We start from the raw sequence: 21,712 nt of genomic DNA on the forward strand, positions 1-21,712 counted from the left end.
AAGCTCAGCATCCAAAATTGAGAAGTGATTAAATACAGTTCTTCAGCTGTTATTCTCCAGAATTGTTGAAAATCTAGACACAAGGCAATTGGGACACCCTTTGTGTAGGATAGAATAAGGTCACCAATGCGTTTCCCACTGTTTATTTTCTAAGTTATTTTAGGTGACTTCTATAACCCCAATCAGTGATTTGGCTTACTAGTCCATGTGCAGAGGTGGAGAGCCAAATGGGCTTTCTGTAGAGGAAGTAATCTTTCTGCAGAAGAAAATATTTAGAATGAAATCTTGAAGATGAAGGAGGGATTGCAGGAAGAATCCAAGTCTTGAGAGACTGCTGAATTAACTTGATCTAACTGTTAATTGTTACCCAGGGACTTAAATTACAACAGCCGACTTGGTTTTAGAAACCCTTGGGAATGCATTATTCATCCCTGGCCACACAGTTCAAAATTTTTACTGCTGCTTCTTGGGATCTCTGAAAACTTAATTGTGAGAATGGACTTCGTTTTCATACCTTGTAGAAGAAAGTTTCTCCTCCATTAGATTTGCTTCCTTTTGAGGTTTTGATGGAGAAAGATAATTACTCATGAATTAGTGTAATCATGAAGTAATTTTTTTTTGCAAAAGTAGCAGATGTTCTTTAAAAAAAAAAAAGGCAACACAAGAAAGGAGGCATGTAAGAAAGAATATTCTTGCTGCTGTCGTTCAGTAATTTATCAGCAAATGTGGGGGATGCCAATTAATATACATTCATATTCCTGCCATGAAAACGGTGGGGATTGATTGTTAATTTTTGTTAAGGAAGTGCAGAGAGGATCTGAAAAAGAGTTAGAGAAGAGCATTTTCCTACAAAAGAACGTGCACTAGTTAAAACTATTTTTATGAAAAATGTAATGTCTTCTTTGGTAGCCTCATTATAATTTTCTATACTAAGTCCATCTCTTCACTTAGTATTCCAGCTGGGTGGAAGCTCAAGTTTTTGGAACTCTCCTGACAAGAACCTCTGGTCAAGAGCTTTCCATGTCTGTCTGCTTGATTGTCACAATGAGAAGTCATCTTCTGCACCATCCCTGCATACTCTCCTTAAACAGCTATCATGTCCATGATTCTGACTTTGGGGAAACAGCTTGTAAAATGTCTTCTAGGTTGTGTAAGTCATTGTTTTCACTTTGGTTGCCAACTGAACTTTCTGGCAGATGGCACCCAGTGACAACTGCCAGTGTGCAGCACTTCAGAGAATCCAGATGTCTGCTTTTTCTGCCCAAGCCCAGTTTCACTGTCTCTGTGTAAATATCAGCCCGGAAAAAAAAGGGCAAAAAAAGGCTATTATTTGTTTTCAGGATAATCTGTGTTGCAGAGCCTGATGTTTCCTGATTCTATAGGTTTTGAAACAGGGAGGTTCCAGAATTCAACTAGACTTATATATGAATGAAGACTTCAATCTTGCAGTTTAAAATTCCACTGGTTTTCCTGGTTTAACTAGTAGAGCTGTAACTATTCAAGGATACCAGTGTGTTTCTAGCAGACTTTTTGTAACTGAGCAGGGTGGCATCTTCGTGTGTCCATAATACTGAAACTCTCAGTCTTTGATTGTGCAAGATTGTATCACTTCAATTTTGACAAGTTATAATATTGGTCTTTGAAGATTACTATGATTAATTGAAGAGGAAAGAATTTTTGTTGTTGTTGTTTTTCCTCAGAATAACAGCTGTTTTTTTTTTTCCAGAATTGTGTGAAGTAGTCTGTATTTTAGTCAAATGAAGTTAACTGGCTTGGCCACTGAAATTTTGCGATCAGCGCTGCCTTCTCTGCCAACAATATTCTTTCTAAACAAAAAGAAATATCACTTCCCTAAAAAAAATTAAGTTTTTTTAAAAAATACAGCTTTTGTCTTAATAAAGTGTTTTATTTATTGCTAACAGAACTCCAAAAGGTGCTAGAGGTTCTCTTTTCCTATGTGGTTTTTTTTCTTTTACGCTTTCTACTCCCTTTCACTTCCTCCTCTCCATCACTGTTGCCCTCTGCTTTTCCCTGGTATGCCAGCCAGCTTTTAGCAATGCTGTTTGGTGACGAGAAGCATGATATTCAAAACGCTCTGCCTATCCTCTCGGTTGATGATATGCAGCACCTGCAGACACAAGAGTGTGAGGATGTGGGGGTAAAAGAACAAGTCAAATCCTTCCTGCTATCATCAGCTGCCCTCCTTCTGTCTTGATGCCTGCTTTCCCCCACAGTAGGACTGTTTGTTTGCTGGGATTCATGCAGGTATCCAGCTGGGAGCTGAATTCATCTTCAGTTATAGCCCATGCTTCTTCAGCACTTAAATGTGATAGATGGAATCTAATACGAATTGGTGCAGAACGTGTTCTGGGTCTCACTCATATTCATATTAGAGTACGATGAAGTAGATTCTGGGGTTTTGGAAGTGAACACATAGAGAAAAGGAAAAATTTCTATGGTCAAAACCGCTGTCCAAATGGTGACACATTATCTAATATTCTTAGAGTCGCTATTAATCTGACCTATTTGCAAAAGATACTCCTGGTTATAAACTATCTATTTAGGAATGCATTCACAAAAATGGAAGAATCTGTGTTTTTTTGTTTTCTTTTTAAGTGAATGATATGATTTATTTGCAAGTGCAACAGAGAATGGGCACACTGCCAGTTATTCTTATCCCGAGCTTGCAACTGGCGAAAGTGAAATATCATTCATGCATACTCACTGTCTCTTCTATTCATGTCTGTTTTTTCTGTGCAGTGCTATCTCATTTGTCATAATAAGTTGTCTGACTTTCATAAAATGTTTGGCATGCCTTCATATTTATTAAAAATACTTTATTCTGCTCTTTGTTTTGAAATACACTGAACTTGTTTCTAATTCTTGAGTTAAGCTGCTCTTCCTTTGTAAATTTTGCTTAAGTGTAGTTAGATTTTAGTGTTAATTTAGATTACTAGCTCCAGTTCCTCAGGCCAAAAATGATTTCTAAACACCTGATATTGAGCAAAATTAAAAACACACGTGGTTGTAGCTTAAGAGTCATTTTTCAAGCAGCAAAGTCTTCCACAAGCAGGAAATCATCAGGTAGAAAAAACAGTGTTATTCAAACTTGTGGTGCTCTCCTTGTGTTGATTTCTTAGCCTCAATTGTTTTGATTTTCTATCACCAGGGTCCTCCAGGTCCTCCAGGTCTACCTGGTCCATCAGGAAAAAGAGGTCCTCGGGTGAGTAAAACAGCTATGTTCTTGTGTAGCTCCGCACAGGTCACTGATAATTAAGCTGGAGTTGGCTCTTTTTTTTTTTTAACTTCATTTATGTGCCTGTTGATTATGAAAGTGTGTGATTCCTAACATTTGGTAGATAGGTTGAAATACGGCAAAGTAACTTTTTCTTCTGCTGTGAGCTTCCTTTGTAGTCAATTCTGTGTAGAGGTGCATACATACAGGGCACTCTGATATTCATGACTATCTTTTATTGCTTGTGATATTAACTTTTTGGTATTTTCCACACTGTTCCCATCTGCAACTCTGCAACTAGGATCAAGTTCATTTGGTTTTGGAATGAGGAGTGAGCAATATGTGTCACTGCACAGACAAACAGGCAATGGATACAAAGTTAGCCATTACAAGACAAAAAATTGTTCCCGATAATCTGTTTTAGACTCTTGTGTTGCAGCAGCTTGACAAAAGATGTGATAGGTAATGTAAGGATTTGCTGTAAGTGGTTGCGGCTGGAACGCACTCAGCTAGCCAAGTGGCAAGCGGGAAGCAAGGGAGCAGATTATACAAAAATCCCAGCAGATGTGTGGGAGTAGTGTTGAGTCAGCCTTTGAGACACATTTAAACAAGCTGTCACTCCACGTTGCATTCAACGTTCTGTTCTTTGCTGGCTTTCAAAATCTGGTGTGGCTGCTTAGGAAAGTGCAGCCCTCCAAGGGGCACGAGCTGATCTGGTACTTCAGGGCAGCTGGTGAAGAGAAACTGGATGAGATACATTTAAAAGTGTAAAATGAAAACAATTTTTTCAAATCCATGTCTTGTTCACTTAATTTCTTGTTTTGTTTTGTTTCCATATTATCCTGCTAAAGAGGAGCTGGTGGTTTGTACAGCACAGATTTTTATATTGAAAACTACAAGCTATGTCAGAAAACATTTCTTATAGTGTTGTATAGGGTGGTAAGGAAATTATGAAGGTGAATATTTACCAGCAGTTATGACACAAACAGAGTTTAAAATGCATTCAAGAGCTGAGAAAGTATTTTAAGCAAGTAGTATTTTTTTTTTAAATGCCAGAGGTCTTTACTGCTCAATACTGCAAGTACAGTTAGTGCAGAGACAAAAACATGTAAAACCCTGTTGCAAAGTTCATTTCCCCATTTACCAATCTGCTCTGTGACTTCTGTCTTCCACCATGTGAGCTGCCCTTTGTGGTCTGAAAATGTGACTGGAGGTGTCACAGGGAAGCAGTGAAGTGCAGAGTTGCAGTGTCTGGGCTGCCTCCAAGGTCCAAGCCCAGTCCTGATACGATTAATGTAGGTTGGACACTACCAGTGTCTGACTAATGATTACAGATTTCCATTAAAATACCTTTTTTCTGTGATAGAGCTAGCACTGCATCTGACACACGGTTTTGAGTTTCGTGTTTGTTTCAGAATTAACCAGCAAGGAGGCCAAATTCCTTCAGTGCCTCCCATTTCACCAGGATGCTTCACAGCTCTGTGTTGCCACAGTGAAGAAAAAAGCAATGCTGAATTTATCTTTTGTAAGAACACTGAGTTTGAGAGACCTGAAACAGAATCTTATCTTCAGTTTGTGTGAAATTTTGGCTGTAGTGGATCCAGGAAAAGCTTTGCTGCTGGCTTACTGGGCTTTTCACTGGTTTGGTCCTTCAGGGTTTGGAAGAAGAATAGCTGCTGACAGCCACTGCAGAAATATTTTCCCTAATGCACACCTTATCATGATTGAGGATTACTCAGCGTACTGCAAGAATGGACATTTATCCTAGGTAGCGTTTCAGCTACTAGGTAGAGACAGTTCTGGTTAGCCATTCTATTCCTGGAATGGTTTCAGTTAAACTGTTCTGGCAACTGTTCTGGCAACAAGTCCTATTTTTTTTTTTTACACTGGCTATGAGAGAATCTGAAGGGTTTCTATCCGTAATGATTTGTTTTGAGAAGGTGGAATACTTTGCTTTACATCCTCCCTTCAGTCAGTGAACACTATTCCAGTTCCTTATTTTGTAATTGATAGTTAAGTGCCTCAATGTGGTTTCTCTATGTTAATCCAGTGCCTTCAAGTTGTGCAGCTGCAGAGCTACATGCTGAATACCTGCTAAGATTTGGGAATACTTCACTTTTGATTGTTAGGGTGCTGTGCTCATTTCTTGAGAGTCTCTTGAAAGTCTCAACCAGTACTTCTACAAGCAACAGTAATGCAGTAAAATGATTCACTGAACAACTGTGAACAGTTTAATGAATTGCTGAATAATCCCCCTCTCTTTGTTTCTATAGGGTATTCCAGGACCACATGGTAATCCAGGTTTGCCAGGATTGCCAGGTCCAAAGGTGAGTTAATCTATCCATGTTTCCATGTAAATAAGTGAACTTCTTAATGGCTTTTTGGAAGCCGTAGAATCACTTCCTATAATTGAAGCAATTGGTCATCTTCAGTTTATAGATGGAGATTGTTAACATAAGCAATTTTTAATTAAATATAATCAATCAAACAGAACTTAAAATCAAAACAAAATAGCAGTTTGTCCAGGAATAAGAAAACTGCGCAGGATGGTGACTTGGAAACAAGTAGTCTGTGCTTCCCAAAGGAGTTTCTGTAAATCAGCCTAGCCTCTTAGATAAACTGGAATTTAAGGGAGAATAAACATTAAATTGATGCAACCTTCTGCCTTGATTAAGAACAACAACAGAAAAATGAAACTGAGTCATTCTCTATAAATTCCTTTTTCTGTTGGTGCCCAGTCTTTCATATTTAAATACTCCGGTATTTCAGACATTCACACTTGATATGATACTCAAAACTGCAGCAAAAGTACTGGACCTGGAAGCTCAGAAAACCCTTCAAATCTGTGTCACGTAATGCCCCTTTAAATAAACTTGACAGATTTGTGTAATTGCAGAATGCCTTCGACTCATATTTAGTTTGAACAATTTGATAGATAAGTTAGGAAAAAACAGCAGCAACCTTGATTTGTTTTAGTGCAATTCCTTGTGGCAGAAATCTGACCTGTCGTGGCAGGTGTTAAAAACTGCTTGAGGACATAAAAAGAAATTTAATAAAGCTTTCAGTGTTAAACACTGTGCAAAACTGAGTAACTCTATCTGGTATGTGCTCTTTAGTTAGTATCTGCTCTTGTAGGAGCAGTTAAACTTGGAGATTCACAATTAATTGTTACATTATCTGTGCTGGCTGTATAAGAATGTACATTGTTAGGAAAACGATTATAAGCAGTTACTCCTAGGATTTGTTTAATAATGTATTTTTGCACTCCATTGGGTCATAATCGTTACTTAGTCTGTAGCCATATCCATGAATTTAAGAATAGAAATGTATGTGCATATGCATGTGTTTATACATATGTGTGTGTGTGTGTGTGTGTATGTGTGTATATATATATACACACATATATAAATACATATGTGTATATATACATACAAACTTTTCAGTAGGTGGGTAGCACTCTTCTTAATTTGTTAGATTATAAATTATCCTTTCAATACAAGTGCCTTCTGAAACTTTATTTAAGTAGAAGCTATCCAGGTGCTCACCATGGATTGACTATGAGCATCCACCTGACCTACACAGACTACGTAAACTGAAATTAAACACGCTTTGGATCTCAAAACATAGCAGATAAGTTGCAACAATATTCTGTCACTGACTTAATGCAGCTTTGAAATTCATGCATTTTTCCTTTTTGTGTTGAAGCATCCTTATGCACTTGTTTGAGGCATGGAATAATGTTAGTTCACATCCTTCTCAGTGTTTCAATTGATTTTCTCAGGGTACCAGATTCCATCCCTGAACCTGTGCAAGCAGTTCCCACCAATAGCTGAGTGTCCTCAGCATTTAATTCCTGATAGGGATGTTAAAGTAATTAAAAAGTATTCATAGAACTTGGCTGCATTTTTGGCTCTCTGGAAAAAGGATTAGTTCAAGAAAATCTGTCTTGTAAATTTCGACTTTGTTCTAACTACATTGTAATGTTACATATATTAAATAACAAGGCGCTTTATTTTTATCTTTGCATCTTGACCTGTGGCTAAGTATTCATCCAAAATTGATGCGTAACAATGGCCTAGTTTTCTGTTTTTTTTTTTTTTTCATTATTATTTTAACTAGTTGAGAGCTGATCACAATTTTATTTCCACTCTTAGTTTAATGTGCCAGCATTGGAAAATGGAAGCAGAAGACAAACTGGATTTGTTCAAGGAATGTAATAATAAGCCTTCCTAAATGCAAACAAATTGCTGAAAAATATTCAGATATCTCTTACCATGCTGAAGAACTGTGTTCTTTGTGGCCTGACATGCCAATTTACTCTACGTGTTCTGCTTAGTGGGAGTGCTTCAGAACTTTTTCCAAGCGTCGGTGTAGGAATGTATTAATCTCGTGGATAGTCTCCTGGGGATGCCTATGAAAATAAAAGTGGTTGCTGAAAGTGTGCTTGTTGGGAGAGCTAGAAATTTGGGATGGAGATAAAAACTTAACAATCACTATAATGAAAAACGATATAATTACATAGCATTGTTAGGATGTGCCAATCTGTGATAAGGAAAGCTAAGCTTTCGAAACAAGTGAACAGCTATAAACAGACCTACTATGCAAAGGAATCGAAAATATTTTTGCATTGGAAATTGGAATAGCGGCATTCTCTGCTGATATCCATTTTGTGTTAGTTTAATATATGGAAATTTTATTGGTAAAGTATGAAACAGGATTTATATTCAGTTATAATTGTGAATACATGCACACTGACATATCTGTATCCTCAGACAATTTGCAACTGAAAACTTGTAATCAAATGTTGTGACATGGAATTTAGAAAACAGATCTCCTTTTAGTGTGATTTATTGCATTTTGCCATGATTCACTGCAAGTTTTTGTCTGGTAACTTTTTGGTGATATAGATAATGTATATGTATCTCCCTTTCTCTTGCTACAATAGTAAAAGCATATGCTTCCACATATATAATTTAAAAAGTCTCTTCCCTGTTGATATTAATAAGCTTAATTTCTCTGCAATAGGGCCCTAAAGGGGATCCAGGATTCTCCCCAGGACAGGCAAAACGTGGAGAAAAGGTAACACTTACTTAATTATTGAAAAATGTTGAAGTCTTGTTTAACGGTCACACGAGCTATAACAAGACAATGCTTTGTGTGCATTGTACTTCTGATATGTTTTGACACTTCTGTGAGACTGATCAGTGGAGATACAGGTGATGTAATGAACCACAGGTAAATGGGAAATACTACTCAAAGATTAAACGTAAGTTATGTGTTTTATTTTGTTTGGGGGAATGACAAAGTACTAATTCCTGTTTTCTTTAGGACTGTGCATTAGTACAAACAGACAAAATCTGACAAATGCATTCATTATTCTTTACCGTATTGCAGCCAGTCAATTTTTATTGCAGTTAGTCAGACTCTTGATGCTAAGATTTGTCCTCATGTTTGAGACTTTTCCACCTAGCTCCTTGTAGGCTTCTGTAGCCAAGTTAGCAGTTGTTCACTCTTTGCAAAATAGTTATATAGATATAGATATATAATATATAGATATTTAGTATGATTCTTCATAGAAATTGTGGGCTTTTAGCTTGTGGCTAATTTTAGATAAAAAAATCTACTGCTGCTTGCATATGAAACTTTTAAATGAAAGTGACAATGCTAAACATTTAATGGCATTCTAATGTGTTCTCTTCTTAGAATGACTTGTATTTATGCAAAATTTTATTAGGAGTTTGCTGTTATTTGCTGTAGTTCAATTATGGAATGTTTATGCTGAGTAAAAAGAGAGATAAGTCCAGGACTTGCTCTATCCATAATGAGTCAATTGTTAGCTAATAACTGTTGTTTACTAACTGCTGTTGCATATGTAAAATAAGACTTCTCTGTTTTTATCAAACACTAACATTCTTAAATATGTATTTTCAGTGTTAAAGAACTACTGAGCAGAATTCAGAAACATTTCAGTTGATGCACTGATAAGAAACTTAATGCTGCTTTTGCAGAAATTGCAACATTATTTTAAGCTAACCAGCTTGTACTTCTGGCAGCTTAACCAGTGTCATGAGCTATACCTGTCCCCTTGAAACTCAAGGTATATTCATTGGCAGGAGCCCAAACTGTCATGGATATAGTATTGAACAGTCTAAAGCTCACCCACATATAAGTATGAGCTATGCCTAAACATATATAGCATGCATCTGTAATCAACAAATATCAGATACGGCATTTTTAGAGTTGTCACTGGTTTGAGTTCTTAAAGTAAGCACTATTACCAGTTGATAGCACTTGAGGAAATATATCCTTCTCAAGTTTTTTTAATTTAAGAAAAAATAACCTGTGCCCGATTTAAAAATAATAATCATCATCATCTTTTTTGCACCAAATGTTCAGGAGAAGATATGACTTGCTACATGTTGGTAGCCCTATGCCGTGGTCCAATGCAACTTTGATTCTAACTGTCATTGTACAGGGTGATCCAGGCCCGATAGGCTTTTCAGGACCACCAGGGATCAAAGGCCAGAAGGTATGTTCCTGTTTCCTATTTCTTATAGTCCTCCCTGGCTCAGTACTACAGCCACCAGAAAGAAGAAAGAATAGAAAGTATATGAGCTTTGCTTACTACTGATACTGTCAAATGTCAAAATGGTCAGAAGTCCATCAGTGCAAAACTTTCTCTCAAAAACTAAGCAAACAAATTATGGCAGGCACGGCATGCCCCTTCTGGTTGTGTAGGTTTGCCTGCAAGTTACAGCCATTTTAAGATTGATTGTATTCGATTTTCAGTCTTTTGCTTATTCTTCCTACCTTGTGTACTTCGCAGTATACAAAAAGCTCTATGGGATCGTGTTCTTTCGCTGATAGTACTTCTGCATTACTTACTACTTTTGCAAACATGTGCCTAAATTGCTAAATAGAAGCCAAGTGAAATAAGTTCCAATTCTGGGTGCTACTGTTTGTTTTTTTTTTTTAGTGTGAAAAAGTCAGATACTAGATGTTGCATTAACAAAAGCATAAAAATTACAGCAGTCCTATGTATACAGGAAGGCAGAAGGCAAACAAAGAATTTTGGAAAAGGAAACGGAATGATATCACTAGAGAAAATGAGACAATCTTAAAATAAATAAATAAACACAGAGTGAGGGAGTAAATGCAGTTTATGTGGAAGGAGAGAATATCTGGCATGTCTTGTAGACTGCTCTGGTTAGGCTGTATTATAGATAGACTGGCAAAAATTAGGAAGAAAGCTGGAGGAAAAGTGCTGTTATATACTGTCTTTTAATAAGACATTTTTGTTTTGCAAGTGTAATAAAAAGAATGGAAAACAGATAAAACAGTGGAATTTAGTAGTATGTAACATTAAAGGCAGTTGTAAAGTGTCCATCAAAAGGATGGAATAAATTTTTAGAAAGATGGGCTCTGGTATTCATGGTCTTACCTTGACGTATAAAGGAGAAGTAATACTTAAAGGCTTGCTTGTTAATGACTAAAGATGAAGTGGTATTGCAACAAAACGCGTGTTCAGTGTTATAAGACATCTTCATTTGACATTGTCTTGAGAAAAAAAAAAATATATCATCTACATCTTCTGTCATTTCTAGAATTGACAGAAACAGTGAATGTGTGATCAGAAAAGGAAGCTATCATTGAAGTAATGCCAGGAGGAGTGTGGAAATTTACTTGGCCAAACATGTGTGGTCCCAGTTCTTGAATTGGGCAAACACGTAGCTGCATCAAAACTTACATCCCCGCTTGTGAGAGCTAACCAACAAGTCTGGACATTGATAGCTGTTGTTACTCACTTGAACTTGGGCAGCCTTGAGATTCCCTAACTATTATGCTTTCTTCTTTCATCAGGTTTATGGTTAGAAAACAAAGTAGTTTTTGTTTTAAAGCTCTTTATATGGGAAGCAGCTGTCACTTGTTCTGGACTATGAGACTGATATTTAGGGGCAAGGAAATGAAAATCTCATGGCCATCATGCTCTCTTCCTGCCACAAGAATTCACTCCTTATCTGAGGGTAGAGACTGAGTGAAGAACTGGGATCACTTGATCACTGGAAACTTTACGCTCTGTTTGCATGTTGTAAACATCAGACACTAATTAGAACCACGTTTAAGTTAACTTCTGCCTGACCCGCATTGCAAGAGCACCAGGTTTTGAACAGCACTGAACCTGTAAACAATAAAAAGTATTTCATGCTTAATATTTTAATGACAAATTCAGAATTAGTTGCATCACTTTTCAATATATATAAATGGGTAAACATGCTGTCAGACTGGTAATTTTCTGTCAATTTATTGTGATCTTGGAAATTGTTTTCAAAGGAATGTAAGTAGAAATAGCTGTGAAGTCATCTAGATACAAGAATAAACTGCAGGATAAAACAAGTACTTCCATTTTTGTTCTGTAGCCCAGTGTTACTGGGTAACTGACATAGTGTTGAGTAAATAACTTATTTCTGATCAACTTTCTCTTCCATTTAAAAAAGGAATATCAGAAAATCTTATATGACAATTAATAGTGTCAAAAATTGTTTGATTTTTTTCACAGATGGCTCATGCTGACTTAAGCAGTTTCTTAAAAGTAATTGATAGCAAATGAGCCTACCATTCTTCCAGACTTTCTTTTAATAATCCTATGTTATTCTCATGAAAATTACTTTTTTCATACTGATTTTTGTTAGCGTCTTCCAGAAACACTTAAGTCCAGGGTTTGCTTTTTGTTCTGCAAACCCGGTATCCATTCCACACTAACTGCGGTGATGGTGGCCATGCAGCTGCTCTGGGTGTATCGCAATGCCTGCTGCCCTCCGCTGGACAGGACTGCCTTGGCTGTGCCTGTGGATTTTGTTTTGTTTAACAAGTTTTCTACTCAAAATTTTTCTGCTTCTGGACTTTGTCCAATGTTGTTCGGAGCTCATACAAAAATATGTTGCGGAAATTTGAGACAAACTTGTATATTATTTTCACTTCTTTGACCTGAATAATTTTTGAGAAGCTGTATGCTTCTGGTTCTTTTCTGAATAAGTTCAGTAGATCATGTTAGAAATGTTTCTTAAAAGGATTCATTTTATAAAAAATTTAAAATTTTTTGAAGCCCTTAGTGCATTACGAAAGTGTGGATAAACTGCTGCTTTGGATTATAACTAGAAATTTATGTATTTCTTTCTATGAAGCTAGGACTATAGTTTTTTGTTGGTTTGTTCTTGTTGTGAGATAGTAAAACAAAAGTACGTTAACAATCAAGACTTCGTGAACAGATAATTTTGATCGACCTTTTTCATTACACAGCATGTGTCAGAGTACATATCTTTGTGTCTGCGTATAAACATGACATATTTATCTTTCCTGTAACACAAACTCAAAACCAAGCTTTGTTCTGTTCAGGGTAAGGTTCTGAATTTGTTCTAGAATAAGCACAGAGAATTGCATGCTCATGAGTGGTTTAAGAGCTTGATTTTCAGGCATCTTTGAAGCAGAGAAATGGTGACTGGAAACTTAAGAGTTCATTTGCAGAGAATACTGTTTCCAGAGTACAAATCTTATCTTGAGCCATCTCTGACAGTGTAATCTTAAAATCAGCCCTTGAAAAACGTTCCTTATAGTAGTCCAGAGACTTCGCAAGAATGGAAATCCCCTGGATCTCTTCCCTCCACAAGAAGGGCCTGCTTTACCTCTGCAGACAGGCAGGTAGTTGCCTCTGACAGCTGGGTAACTGGGTGGAGATTTGTCAGCGTAAGGATGGTTCTCCTGTGTGCAGACATCACTTACTCTGGGTCCTTAGCTTCATTTTCAAACACTTAAATGACTTTAAGTGAATTAAGACTGTGCTAACTCTGAACATATATTCTAAAATAGGAGTTTGCTGCAATTTTCCTCAGGCAGAAGATGCTTTTGTGTAGACAGATGTACACAGGTCAGCCCTTCTTCATCCCATATTTCCTTGTATTCCTTCTTTTGAGTTTGTCCATGCAGCTGTCTTTTCTGCTAAACCCGCCCACTTTAAAACTGGACTGTGACAGACTTCTCTGTGAGTGACTGCATGTATAGCATCACTTTTCTTGTACTGAAATTATTGATTTTTGAGATATTTCTTCCAGCGACACCTATTTTTAGTTGGTCATTTGATCAGAAGAAGAGGATGAAATTCTGAAACTGGCAACATTCATGAAATACATAATGGGACTGTAACAAAATTTATGGCCTTCTGAGGCACAATTAGAAATCTAAATGTGTGGCATCTATACTGGCATCTTTAGTTCTGCTTTATCAGTTTGATAAGAATACCGGCTCTTACATTACTGTAATAAATCAGAATATTTTGTAGCAATTTGTTTATCCACAATCAGATTAACAAGTTTATCTCAGATATCAATTACAAATTTTTTAACTTTTTTTTTTTCCAACAGCAGTGCTGAGCTGCTTTCTCAGATGTGAGATAACATATCAAAATTACTTGACTCAAGTTATAAGGCATTAACACAATGCCTTATAATTTTGCAAAGCAGCAATATCCCATGTGTGATTAGCAAAATGAAAGGACACACCTGCTTTGAGTTGAGAGAAAAGGAGGCCTTTGGGTTTCTTAATGAATACATCTCTTTTGGAACAAAATTATTTAAACAATCCCATAACAGAAAAATTGCCTAACGTGTAATTTTCTTCTATTACCTAAAATTATCACTGAGTGAAGTTATTCTGTCCTTTAATCTTGTATAAAATGACTAATTCAATACAGCAGCACACTTTTAGTTCAACAGAAGCTTATCCAAAATGTGAGGATATCTGGCTCTCTGAAATCAGTTGCAGAATTCCTTACAGTGGGTCTGTTGTGTCACTTCAAAGCTGTACTGGCTAAGAATACTGTAGCCCAATGCAGCCAGATATTCCATGTGATCCAAGACACTCCTACTGTTCAATCACACCTTAAAAACCAGTTTTGTGATAGATTTCTATGCAGAACAAGGAGTATGTGGAAAACAGATACTTGGCCTATGCATGATCATGCACTATTACAGGTCAGCTTGCTTGGGTCTGCTCTGGTGAGCGTAAAGACCAAGAAGATTTCTATTTCAAGTATACTGAGGTGGATAGCACATTCTAGTGTATTTTTAATTTTTTTTTTCCTTTTAAGAGTTAAATAATGGTTGAAATGATTAAAGTTTTACAGTTTTGTGATTCCAGCACCACAAGAAAGATTTCTGGGATGAGGAGCAGGCTATTTTCTTCACTGGTAGGAATTCTGTAAGGGCTAGAATTTATTCTAAGTGTTTTGTTTTGTTTTGTTTTGTTTTAAAGAAATACTGTGTCCTGCAAGGTAGTTCTTCCCTGAGGATGTCTGAGATAACATAAACAAGTTCGGATAATGTTGTTTTTTTTTTGTTTGTTTGTTTTTGTTTTTTCTTGATAATGGGAAACTGGAGTGGGAAGAAAAATCTAGTTTTTTTTTTAACTTATTTATCACGGATCTGTTTCTCTACCTGCAGGGTAATAAAGGTTTCATGGGACTTCAAGGGCCAAGGGGTGAGCAGGTAAGTAATGAAGACATAGTTGACTGTACTCTTTAGATGAGCATTTCATGATAGAAGAATGCATAATCCAATATAAATATTCAGTACAAGTAATCAGTGTAAATTACCAACTGCTTAAGGATTCAGATTGCATAATGATCAGTGTGGTGAAGAATGGCCTAGATGAAACAGAAAAGACTGACTTATTTATCTTCAGCTATCATGCTAGCTTAGCAGAAATCTTTGTGAAATTTTAGAGCTACTGTTTAGATTTTCTCAATGTACTAATTTAATGCATTTTTAGTCTTCTAGTATGTTGCAAATGAAGTGCTTATTCAGTGCCTTTTCTCACCTCCATGTAGTTCAAGAAGCAACCTTTTTGCAACAACTAATTGCTGAATATGTTGCATTAGCAAGAGCAAGGCGCCTAGCAGCAGAATAAGTGGAAACATGATTTCCCTTCTGGGCAACAGTCAGAGGGAAATGACAGCAATAACAGATGATAGACACCAGAAAGGAGATAAAAAATACATAAGTATCATGCATAACTTTAATATACTCTTTCCACAATACTTTTCTCAGTGAGTGGTTTTTGTTATAGACCCACAGAAATTTTACCGTGATGGCTGTAGTAGATGGTTGCAGTGAGAGCCAGTGGAAGAAAAATTCATTGTTAACTTCAGGAGAATAGTGTCTCAAACTTTAAAGGAGTTGATAGGGAAAAGTAATAGATCAGTTCCCATGGAGGGAAAAAGGTGCAACTTGCATCAAAAAATAATTCTGCTTGCTATTTGCACAATCAAGCATGAGTTCCTTTTGAAGTTCAGTTCAATTAAAGAATGTGAAAATTGGCAATATGCAACTGTGTGATACCTCAGTGTTCTCTTACTACTGCTGTAAATGTTTTCCTTTGTTATTGTTTAGAAAATACTCTGACTTCTTTAAGAGAGCACTTCGAGGGGAAGAATTTAGATTTGCAAGTAGTTCTTAGTGCTGCCATTTTCAGACTTGGCTGGAGAAGATAAGTTAGATCAGTAGTCATCTGTAGCACTTAACCATGCCTATAGGTTTTAGAAGCTTTTAGAGTAAAGGTAGATATTCCTCTGAATTTGTGCATTGTTGACCTCTTCGAATAGCTGGTAGCAGAATTTTAAAAGGAGGCTGTAAATGCAAAAAATTCCACTACATTTTGAGCTTTTTCATACACATTTTTGTAAGTTCCCTCTGAGCCAAAATAGAAGACAGTAGATACTATCTCCACAGCAGAACATCTGTCAGAAAATGAATCGCTTCCAGTTGAAAACAGGTGGCAGAACATTGAAACAAAAAAATACAGCAACCTGTATTTCACAGAATCATAGAGTCCTTGGAGTTGGAAGGGATCTATGAAGGCCATCTAGTCCAAGTCTCCTGCAATGAACAGGGACACCACAGGTAGATCAGGATACCCAGGCCCTTACCCAGCCTTGCCTTTTCTCCAGGGAAAGTCTCTGCATTTCTGAGTTCTGGTTCCTGTTACTGCTGTTTCCCATAAATCAGCTGTGAAGAGCTTAGAGAGGGTGTCCTGATCCATTACTATAGTAACACTGGCATATGACAATGGGTGGGAAGTTGAGGCTAGGATACTGTCCAGGTTATGGATTTGGCTTTCATAAAAGGAAATTAAGTGAACAGACCTAGGTGAAGCTTCTCATGTTCTTGTGATGGGAGCATAGCATGTAGTATAATTTCAGAAAAGCATCTTTTTCAAAAAACAGTTGTGCAGATGTTGAATAGTAAAACAACAACAGGAAGAAGGTGGAAAGGTGACTTTATAAGGGCAAAAGGATTCTTCTTTAATGAAACTTTTAACACATATTTGTTAAAATATAGCTATGACCAGTGCAGTTGCTTACTGCTATAAGAACCTGTCTCCTACAGTCCTCCTCAACTATTTCCATAAGTTGCATATATATTTTTGTTATGAAACTAAGTGGTATATGTTTTTTTTTTCCACAAAGTCTTACATTACTCTTGTAATGCTTTTGTAAGGATGTGTAAATGATGTTGATGGAGTTATTTACATATAATGATATGTACAAGTCTAAACATGACATTAAGCTTGTTTTCTGTTTGTTTGTTTTGTTTTGTTTGCTTTTTTGTTTGTTTGTTTGTTTTTTCTTCTTCTCTGTTTAGGGAGTTCCAGGAATGGCTGGCAATGTTGGGGCAGTTGGTTACCCTGGCAGGCAGGTGCAGTAACTATGCTAATGTCTTGGTAGTTTGGTTCTTTTTATTTGTTCTTTCAAAAGTACCATGTCTAGCTCTTCTGAAACCACTAAGAACATAATGCTTTGGCTCACATCCTATGCTATAGTCATAATGCTATACCTTTCCAGTGCACACAGATCACTGTATCTAATGTCTTAATGTTGTAATTCACAGAACCTCTTGTGGTTCTGTGTTTTGACTTCATATTTTAAATTCAGAAGGAATAGAAGACTGCCTATTGCTGTATAGTTCCTCCTGATTTGCCCTAGTGTATTTACTTCATTGCTGAAACTATTTCTTCAACCTTTTAGGGAAACAATATTTTACAAGATGGGAAAAAATTTATGTTAATTGATAAGAAGAACCAGCAAACCAGGCACTTACATAAATACTGACTTATTTTTTAATGTAAGGTAACAGATACCTCAGTCCAGTAATACAAATAAGACAAAGTAGAAATATTCATTGTTTTCCCTATAAAAAGGTATGTGAACCAAATTCAGTTATTAACTTTGTGTTTTTATGTTGTCTTAAAGAGTGAAATTGACCAATACTGGTTTATTGGGTTAGGTTTGTAATGACTATGTATTTAAATATTCCGTTACAATATTTTACGTTGTAATGGATGATAACAGGTTTGCACTGAATCACATAAAATACTTAGAACATTTGGACTACATACACAGTTATGACATTAGCTTGGAAATAAATTGAATTGTGTCCAAATGTAAAAGCTTATGAAAATCCCTGTGAAATTTTGTCACCATAAAGCCAGATCACTAGGTCTGGAAAAAGTTTACTCCAAGCAGAAATAATTGTAATACAAAGGAAGCTTCAAGCACTGTCTGAGATTCAGTTATGAAGTAATGAGAGACCTTTCTGAACATGGTCCCAGCATACTGGTTGATAATATCCTCATCAGTCATGATCATTTTTACATAGTTGACAAATATATATATGTGTATTTTTCAAACAAAGCATATCTGTTTACTTAAATGAATTACAACACACGTATTTGTTTTTTTTAATAGGGCTTAGCTGGACCAGAAGGTAACCCAGGCCCTAAAGGTGCAAGGGTAAGTAAGAATATCAAGCATTTTGGCACGTGTGTCTTTTATCACATATAATGTATGTAATAAAGTGGTTGAGGAGTTGTACTCACTCCTGACAGTTATATGCCCAATTCAAAAGTGAGAAATCGGTGTTTATTTCAAAATAACAATATTACATTTTTTGCTATGCTGAGTAATCTCCTGTTGCTCTTCCTCTCATTCGGAATGCATACGGGCAAGAAAAGTAAAGCAATAATGAACATGGGGATGTGAGGGCTGGGAATGAGAAGTGGACATTTTCTGTCTGAAGCATTACTTCCATGACGGAAGTTATCAAGAAGGTAGATGTATCTGGCAATTGCAATCTGCAGTAGCTACAGAGGTTGATTAAGGGAAACACTCTTGTCACATAAACACTGCATAAGACCTTGTGTTGTACAGGTTGCTGAGTAGTTCTCTGTCTTTTCTTGCATCTATTAAAGCTTACTGTAGATTTGTTCTTATCTGTTTTTTAAATGAGATTACTAAAAGCATTTACCTGCGATAGCTTTTTAGATACTAGTCTGGTTTGTTGGTTTTTGTGTGTGTGTGTTTTACTTTTATGTCAGTTTTCATTACAGCGATGGGGAAAAATGAGTTTGTCAGGATCAAGTACCAACAGATATTGCACCCTCAGGGATTGTGCCTCTTTGTTTCTTCACTTTATTTTTGCTCAAATTCTAATTGCATTTTGTCTCATTCTCCTCTCAACCAATGAGGCATTAAGTGATCGCAGTCGCTTCCTGAAAAGTTACCAATTGTCTGCTGACACAAGGCAAAAATGACCAGTGTTTAGCTTTATAAGTAATTTGAGGCACGAACGCCTGTAAGGTCTCAAGACTAAGCTCTTTATGTGAACTCTACAGACAGCTTGCAACAAAAATGACGTAGTCTACTGAGACGCATGACTGTGTCGTGGAGGTGGCACAAAAGAAAAGAAATTTAAAAATTACATTATACTCAGCTAGAGAGAAGGATGAAAACAAGGGATTTTTTATTTTCTTAACTATTAACTGTTTCAATCTCGGTTTGAATCTTTTAATGCATTTTCACTTGTACTTATTTTTTGAAAAATCACCATTCCAACAGCATGTTTCTATCTCCACACAATTGTACAAGAGTATCTGCTTCTGACATCCTGAGAGAAAACTGGGAGAGAAATACATTGTGACTGCCCTTTAAGGAGGACATTTTGCTTACGACAAGACAAACTTCCTAGTACGATTGCATATTGCAAAAGTCAGACAAAGTTATTGAAAATAAGTAACATCTCTGCTGCATTTCAGAGAGAAGTCTAATTTCATAGGATTTTTCATGTTTTATGTATTATAATAAAGTCTCTACAAGCCTAACTTACTGGAACACTTTGTCCATACTTCTTTGTTAATTTATTCAGTACCTATATAATAGGGAATTACTTTTGCTGTTAGCTGCAGAGTAAATCCTGGTCATGTTGATGTCAGTAGAGTTTCAGTGGTAATTTCAAACAAGCCTGGATTTAATCCATAGATCTTTAATCCAGTTTGTAACACTGACGGATAAGCAGTTCTGGTGGAAAGCGATCTTGTAATCATTAACTGTTCTTATTTATTTAGGGTTTCATTGGACCTCCAGGAGTGGCAGGACAAAGAGGATCTGAAGGAGAAAGGGTAGGTATGATAGAACATCAAGGAAGCATTAATGTTTAGGTGATTATATATGTTAAAATGGTGAAAAATGCACAAGGTCAAACTACTTGAGTTTGCCTAAAAGCAAAACTGAGGTTTAGGAAATTATATGAATACGTCACAACAAATTATTATGTGAATAGTTCTTAGGACCACTGAGATCCATGATTATTTTTCATTGAAGCAATTGTCAGTTGCCTCACAATGTCCACAATAAAACTATGTTTTGGTTGATTTTTTGTTTAATCGTGCTTCTTCTCAGGCTGTCTTTTCCAGTCAAAGGCAGCCTTAAGTACTGGAATTTAAGCTGATGAAGAAGAAAAAAACAAACAAACAAAAACAAACAAACAAAAAAACTAGTTATGATGAATAATTTCTTTCTCAGGGCATTCCAGGCTTCCATGGAAAAAGAGGGCCTAAAGGAAGAAAGGTAAAGCTTCTAATACTACTTATGATTTCTACTGCCAATGTAAATATACTCCATGTAATTCACTCCATAGCTTTACTCAAGTTGAAAAATATATATTTTTTTTTTTCTAGTTTCCAGTTATTGCTTTGAGATGCTGCAAATTCCAAGCAGTAATTCTATTTTGAAGTGAAGGTTGCTTAACCTGATGAGCCTCATTGCTGTGTACTGACATCAGCTCTCTCAGGATTTAAAAAAAAAAAAAGGGCAGGAACATATAAACATATTTGATAAAATTGGTGTTAGCTTGATGTACAGATATGATGCAAGTTTTGTGAGGTCTGACTTTGTTGTTGTTTTGAAGGGAAATCAACTGCTTGTAATCCATGATATTTTTGGACAACAGTAAATTAAAGCTCTCCTCTAGTTAACATATGTTTCTACAGCTGAGAGTAAACACCAATCTGCCAAATACACATTATCAAAGTTCACTTATTTCCTGTGGTATATTTGCAATGCCAAGTCCTTTGTTTTCTGCTGCAACCTTATTATTTTAGGTCTTTGAAGCTGTCCAGGAGTTTCCAATTTTAAATTGCTTATGGTCTTCTACTGCGATGCCATTCTCCAGTCCTGCGCTCAGCTGTGCTTAGCTGTTCAGATGACCTCCATCTACCACGTTGAACAAGCATGCTCAGCAGGAGTGGTGTGATTACCACCATATGGTCCTAGGTGTATGTGATGAAAATTACAGAAGATTCTGTTTTTTATGTTTTGTTTTATACCAGCAAAAAAACTCACTACCCTTCAGCGAAGTTCTTTTTAGTGTAAAGAAAGGCATGCAGAGAGAAGTGCCATTAAGATGATACTGTTCTTTCTGAAGCTGATATCAAACTGATAAAGTATAAAAACAAACTAAGATTCTGGTTTTTAATTATTCAGCTAGCAGAACTGGGTGCTTCTGCCCTTATGACAACATTTAATTTGCTTGTTTGATTCAATTGCTGTTTTATGGTATATATGACTGCTGAGTGAGAGCTGTCAGTGCTGTCAATATATCATGGTAGTTGACATGGACTGGGTAGCTGTACCACTGAGTCCCATGCTGATTTAAGAAGAAAGTGAGCGTGGATGGAAAGCACAGCTTGTGCTCAGTATAGAAAAGGAAGAGGAGGCGATAACAGGGTACTCCAAAAGCACTGTGTACTTCATTCTCAGTGACAAGGTTCACAGAGTCTTCTGATCACCACTAAATAGTTTTTTTTACATCTTTGAAAGCTGGTGATGTATATGCTGTAGGAAGCAGTTGTGTTTTTCATTTGCAAAAGCAGAGCTTCTATCAGTGCCAAACTGTGCTCTTATGAGGACTTAAAATTATATAAACCAACTCAAAGTGGTTTGGCAGAGGTGACAGCACCCGATGCACCTCTGCGCAGTGTTCCTAACTATGTTCATCTTGTTGGAAATATCCAAATAATTTTGTCAGGACGGTATCTCTGATAAAAGCGGATTTTATTTGCAATTGCAATGGCGGGCGTCCCGCAAGCAGGAGC

The 21,712-nt window shown here is 36.5% G+C and overlaps 1 protein-coding gene across 3 annotated transcripts in view; it reads left to right on the top strand.

Annotated features, from left to right (window-relative positions):
- COL24A1 (collagen type XXIV alpha 1 chain) overlaps positions 1-21,712 on the top strand; it is a 120,750-nt gene that overhangs the window by 16,502 nt on the left and 82,536 nt on the right. For all 3 annotated transcript variants that reach the window (XM_019618662.2, XM_031554856.1, XM_031554857.1), the window contains exons 4-12: positions 3,170-3,223; positions 5,509-5,562; positions 8,261-8,314; positions 9,711-9,764; positions 14,728-14,772; positions 16,927-16,980; positions 18,030-18,074; positions 19,685-19,738; positions 20,142-20,186. In XM_019618662.2, the coding sequence (XP_019474207.2) occupies positions 3,170-3,223; positions 5,509-5,562; positions 8,261-8,314; positions 9,711-9,764; positions 14,728-14,772; positions 16,927-16,980; positions 18,030-18,074; positions 19,685-19,738; positions 20,142-20,186 (459 nt within the window). The remainder of the gene's footprint in view (positions 1-3,169; positions 3,224-5,508; positions 5,563-8,260; positions 8,315-9,710; positions 9,765-14,727; positions 14,773-16,926; positions 16,981-18,029; positions 18,075-19,684; positions 19,739-20,141; positions 20,187-21,712) is intronic.

Source organism: Meleagris gallopavo, chromosome 10 (assembly GCF_000146605.3).
Source record: "Meleagris gallopavo isolate NT-WF06-2002-E0010 breed Aviagen turkey brand Nicholas breeding stock chromosome 10, Turkey_5.1, whole genome shotgun sequence".
Taxonomy (NCBI): Eukaryota; Metazoa; Chordata; class Aves; order Galliformes; family Phasianidae; genus Meleagris; species Meleagris gallopavo.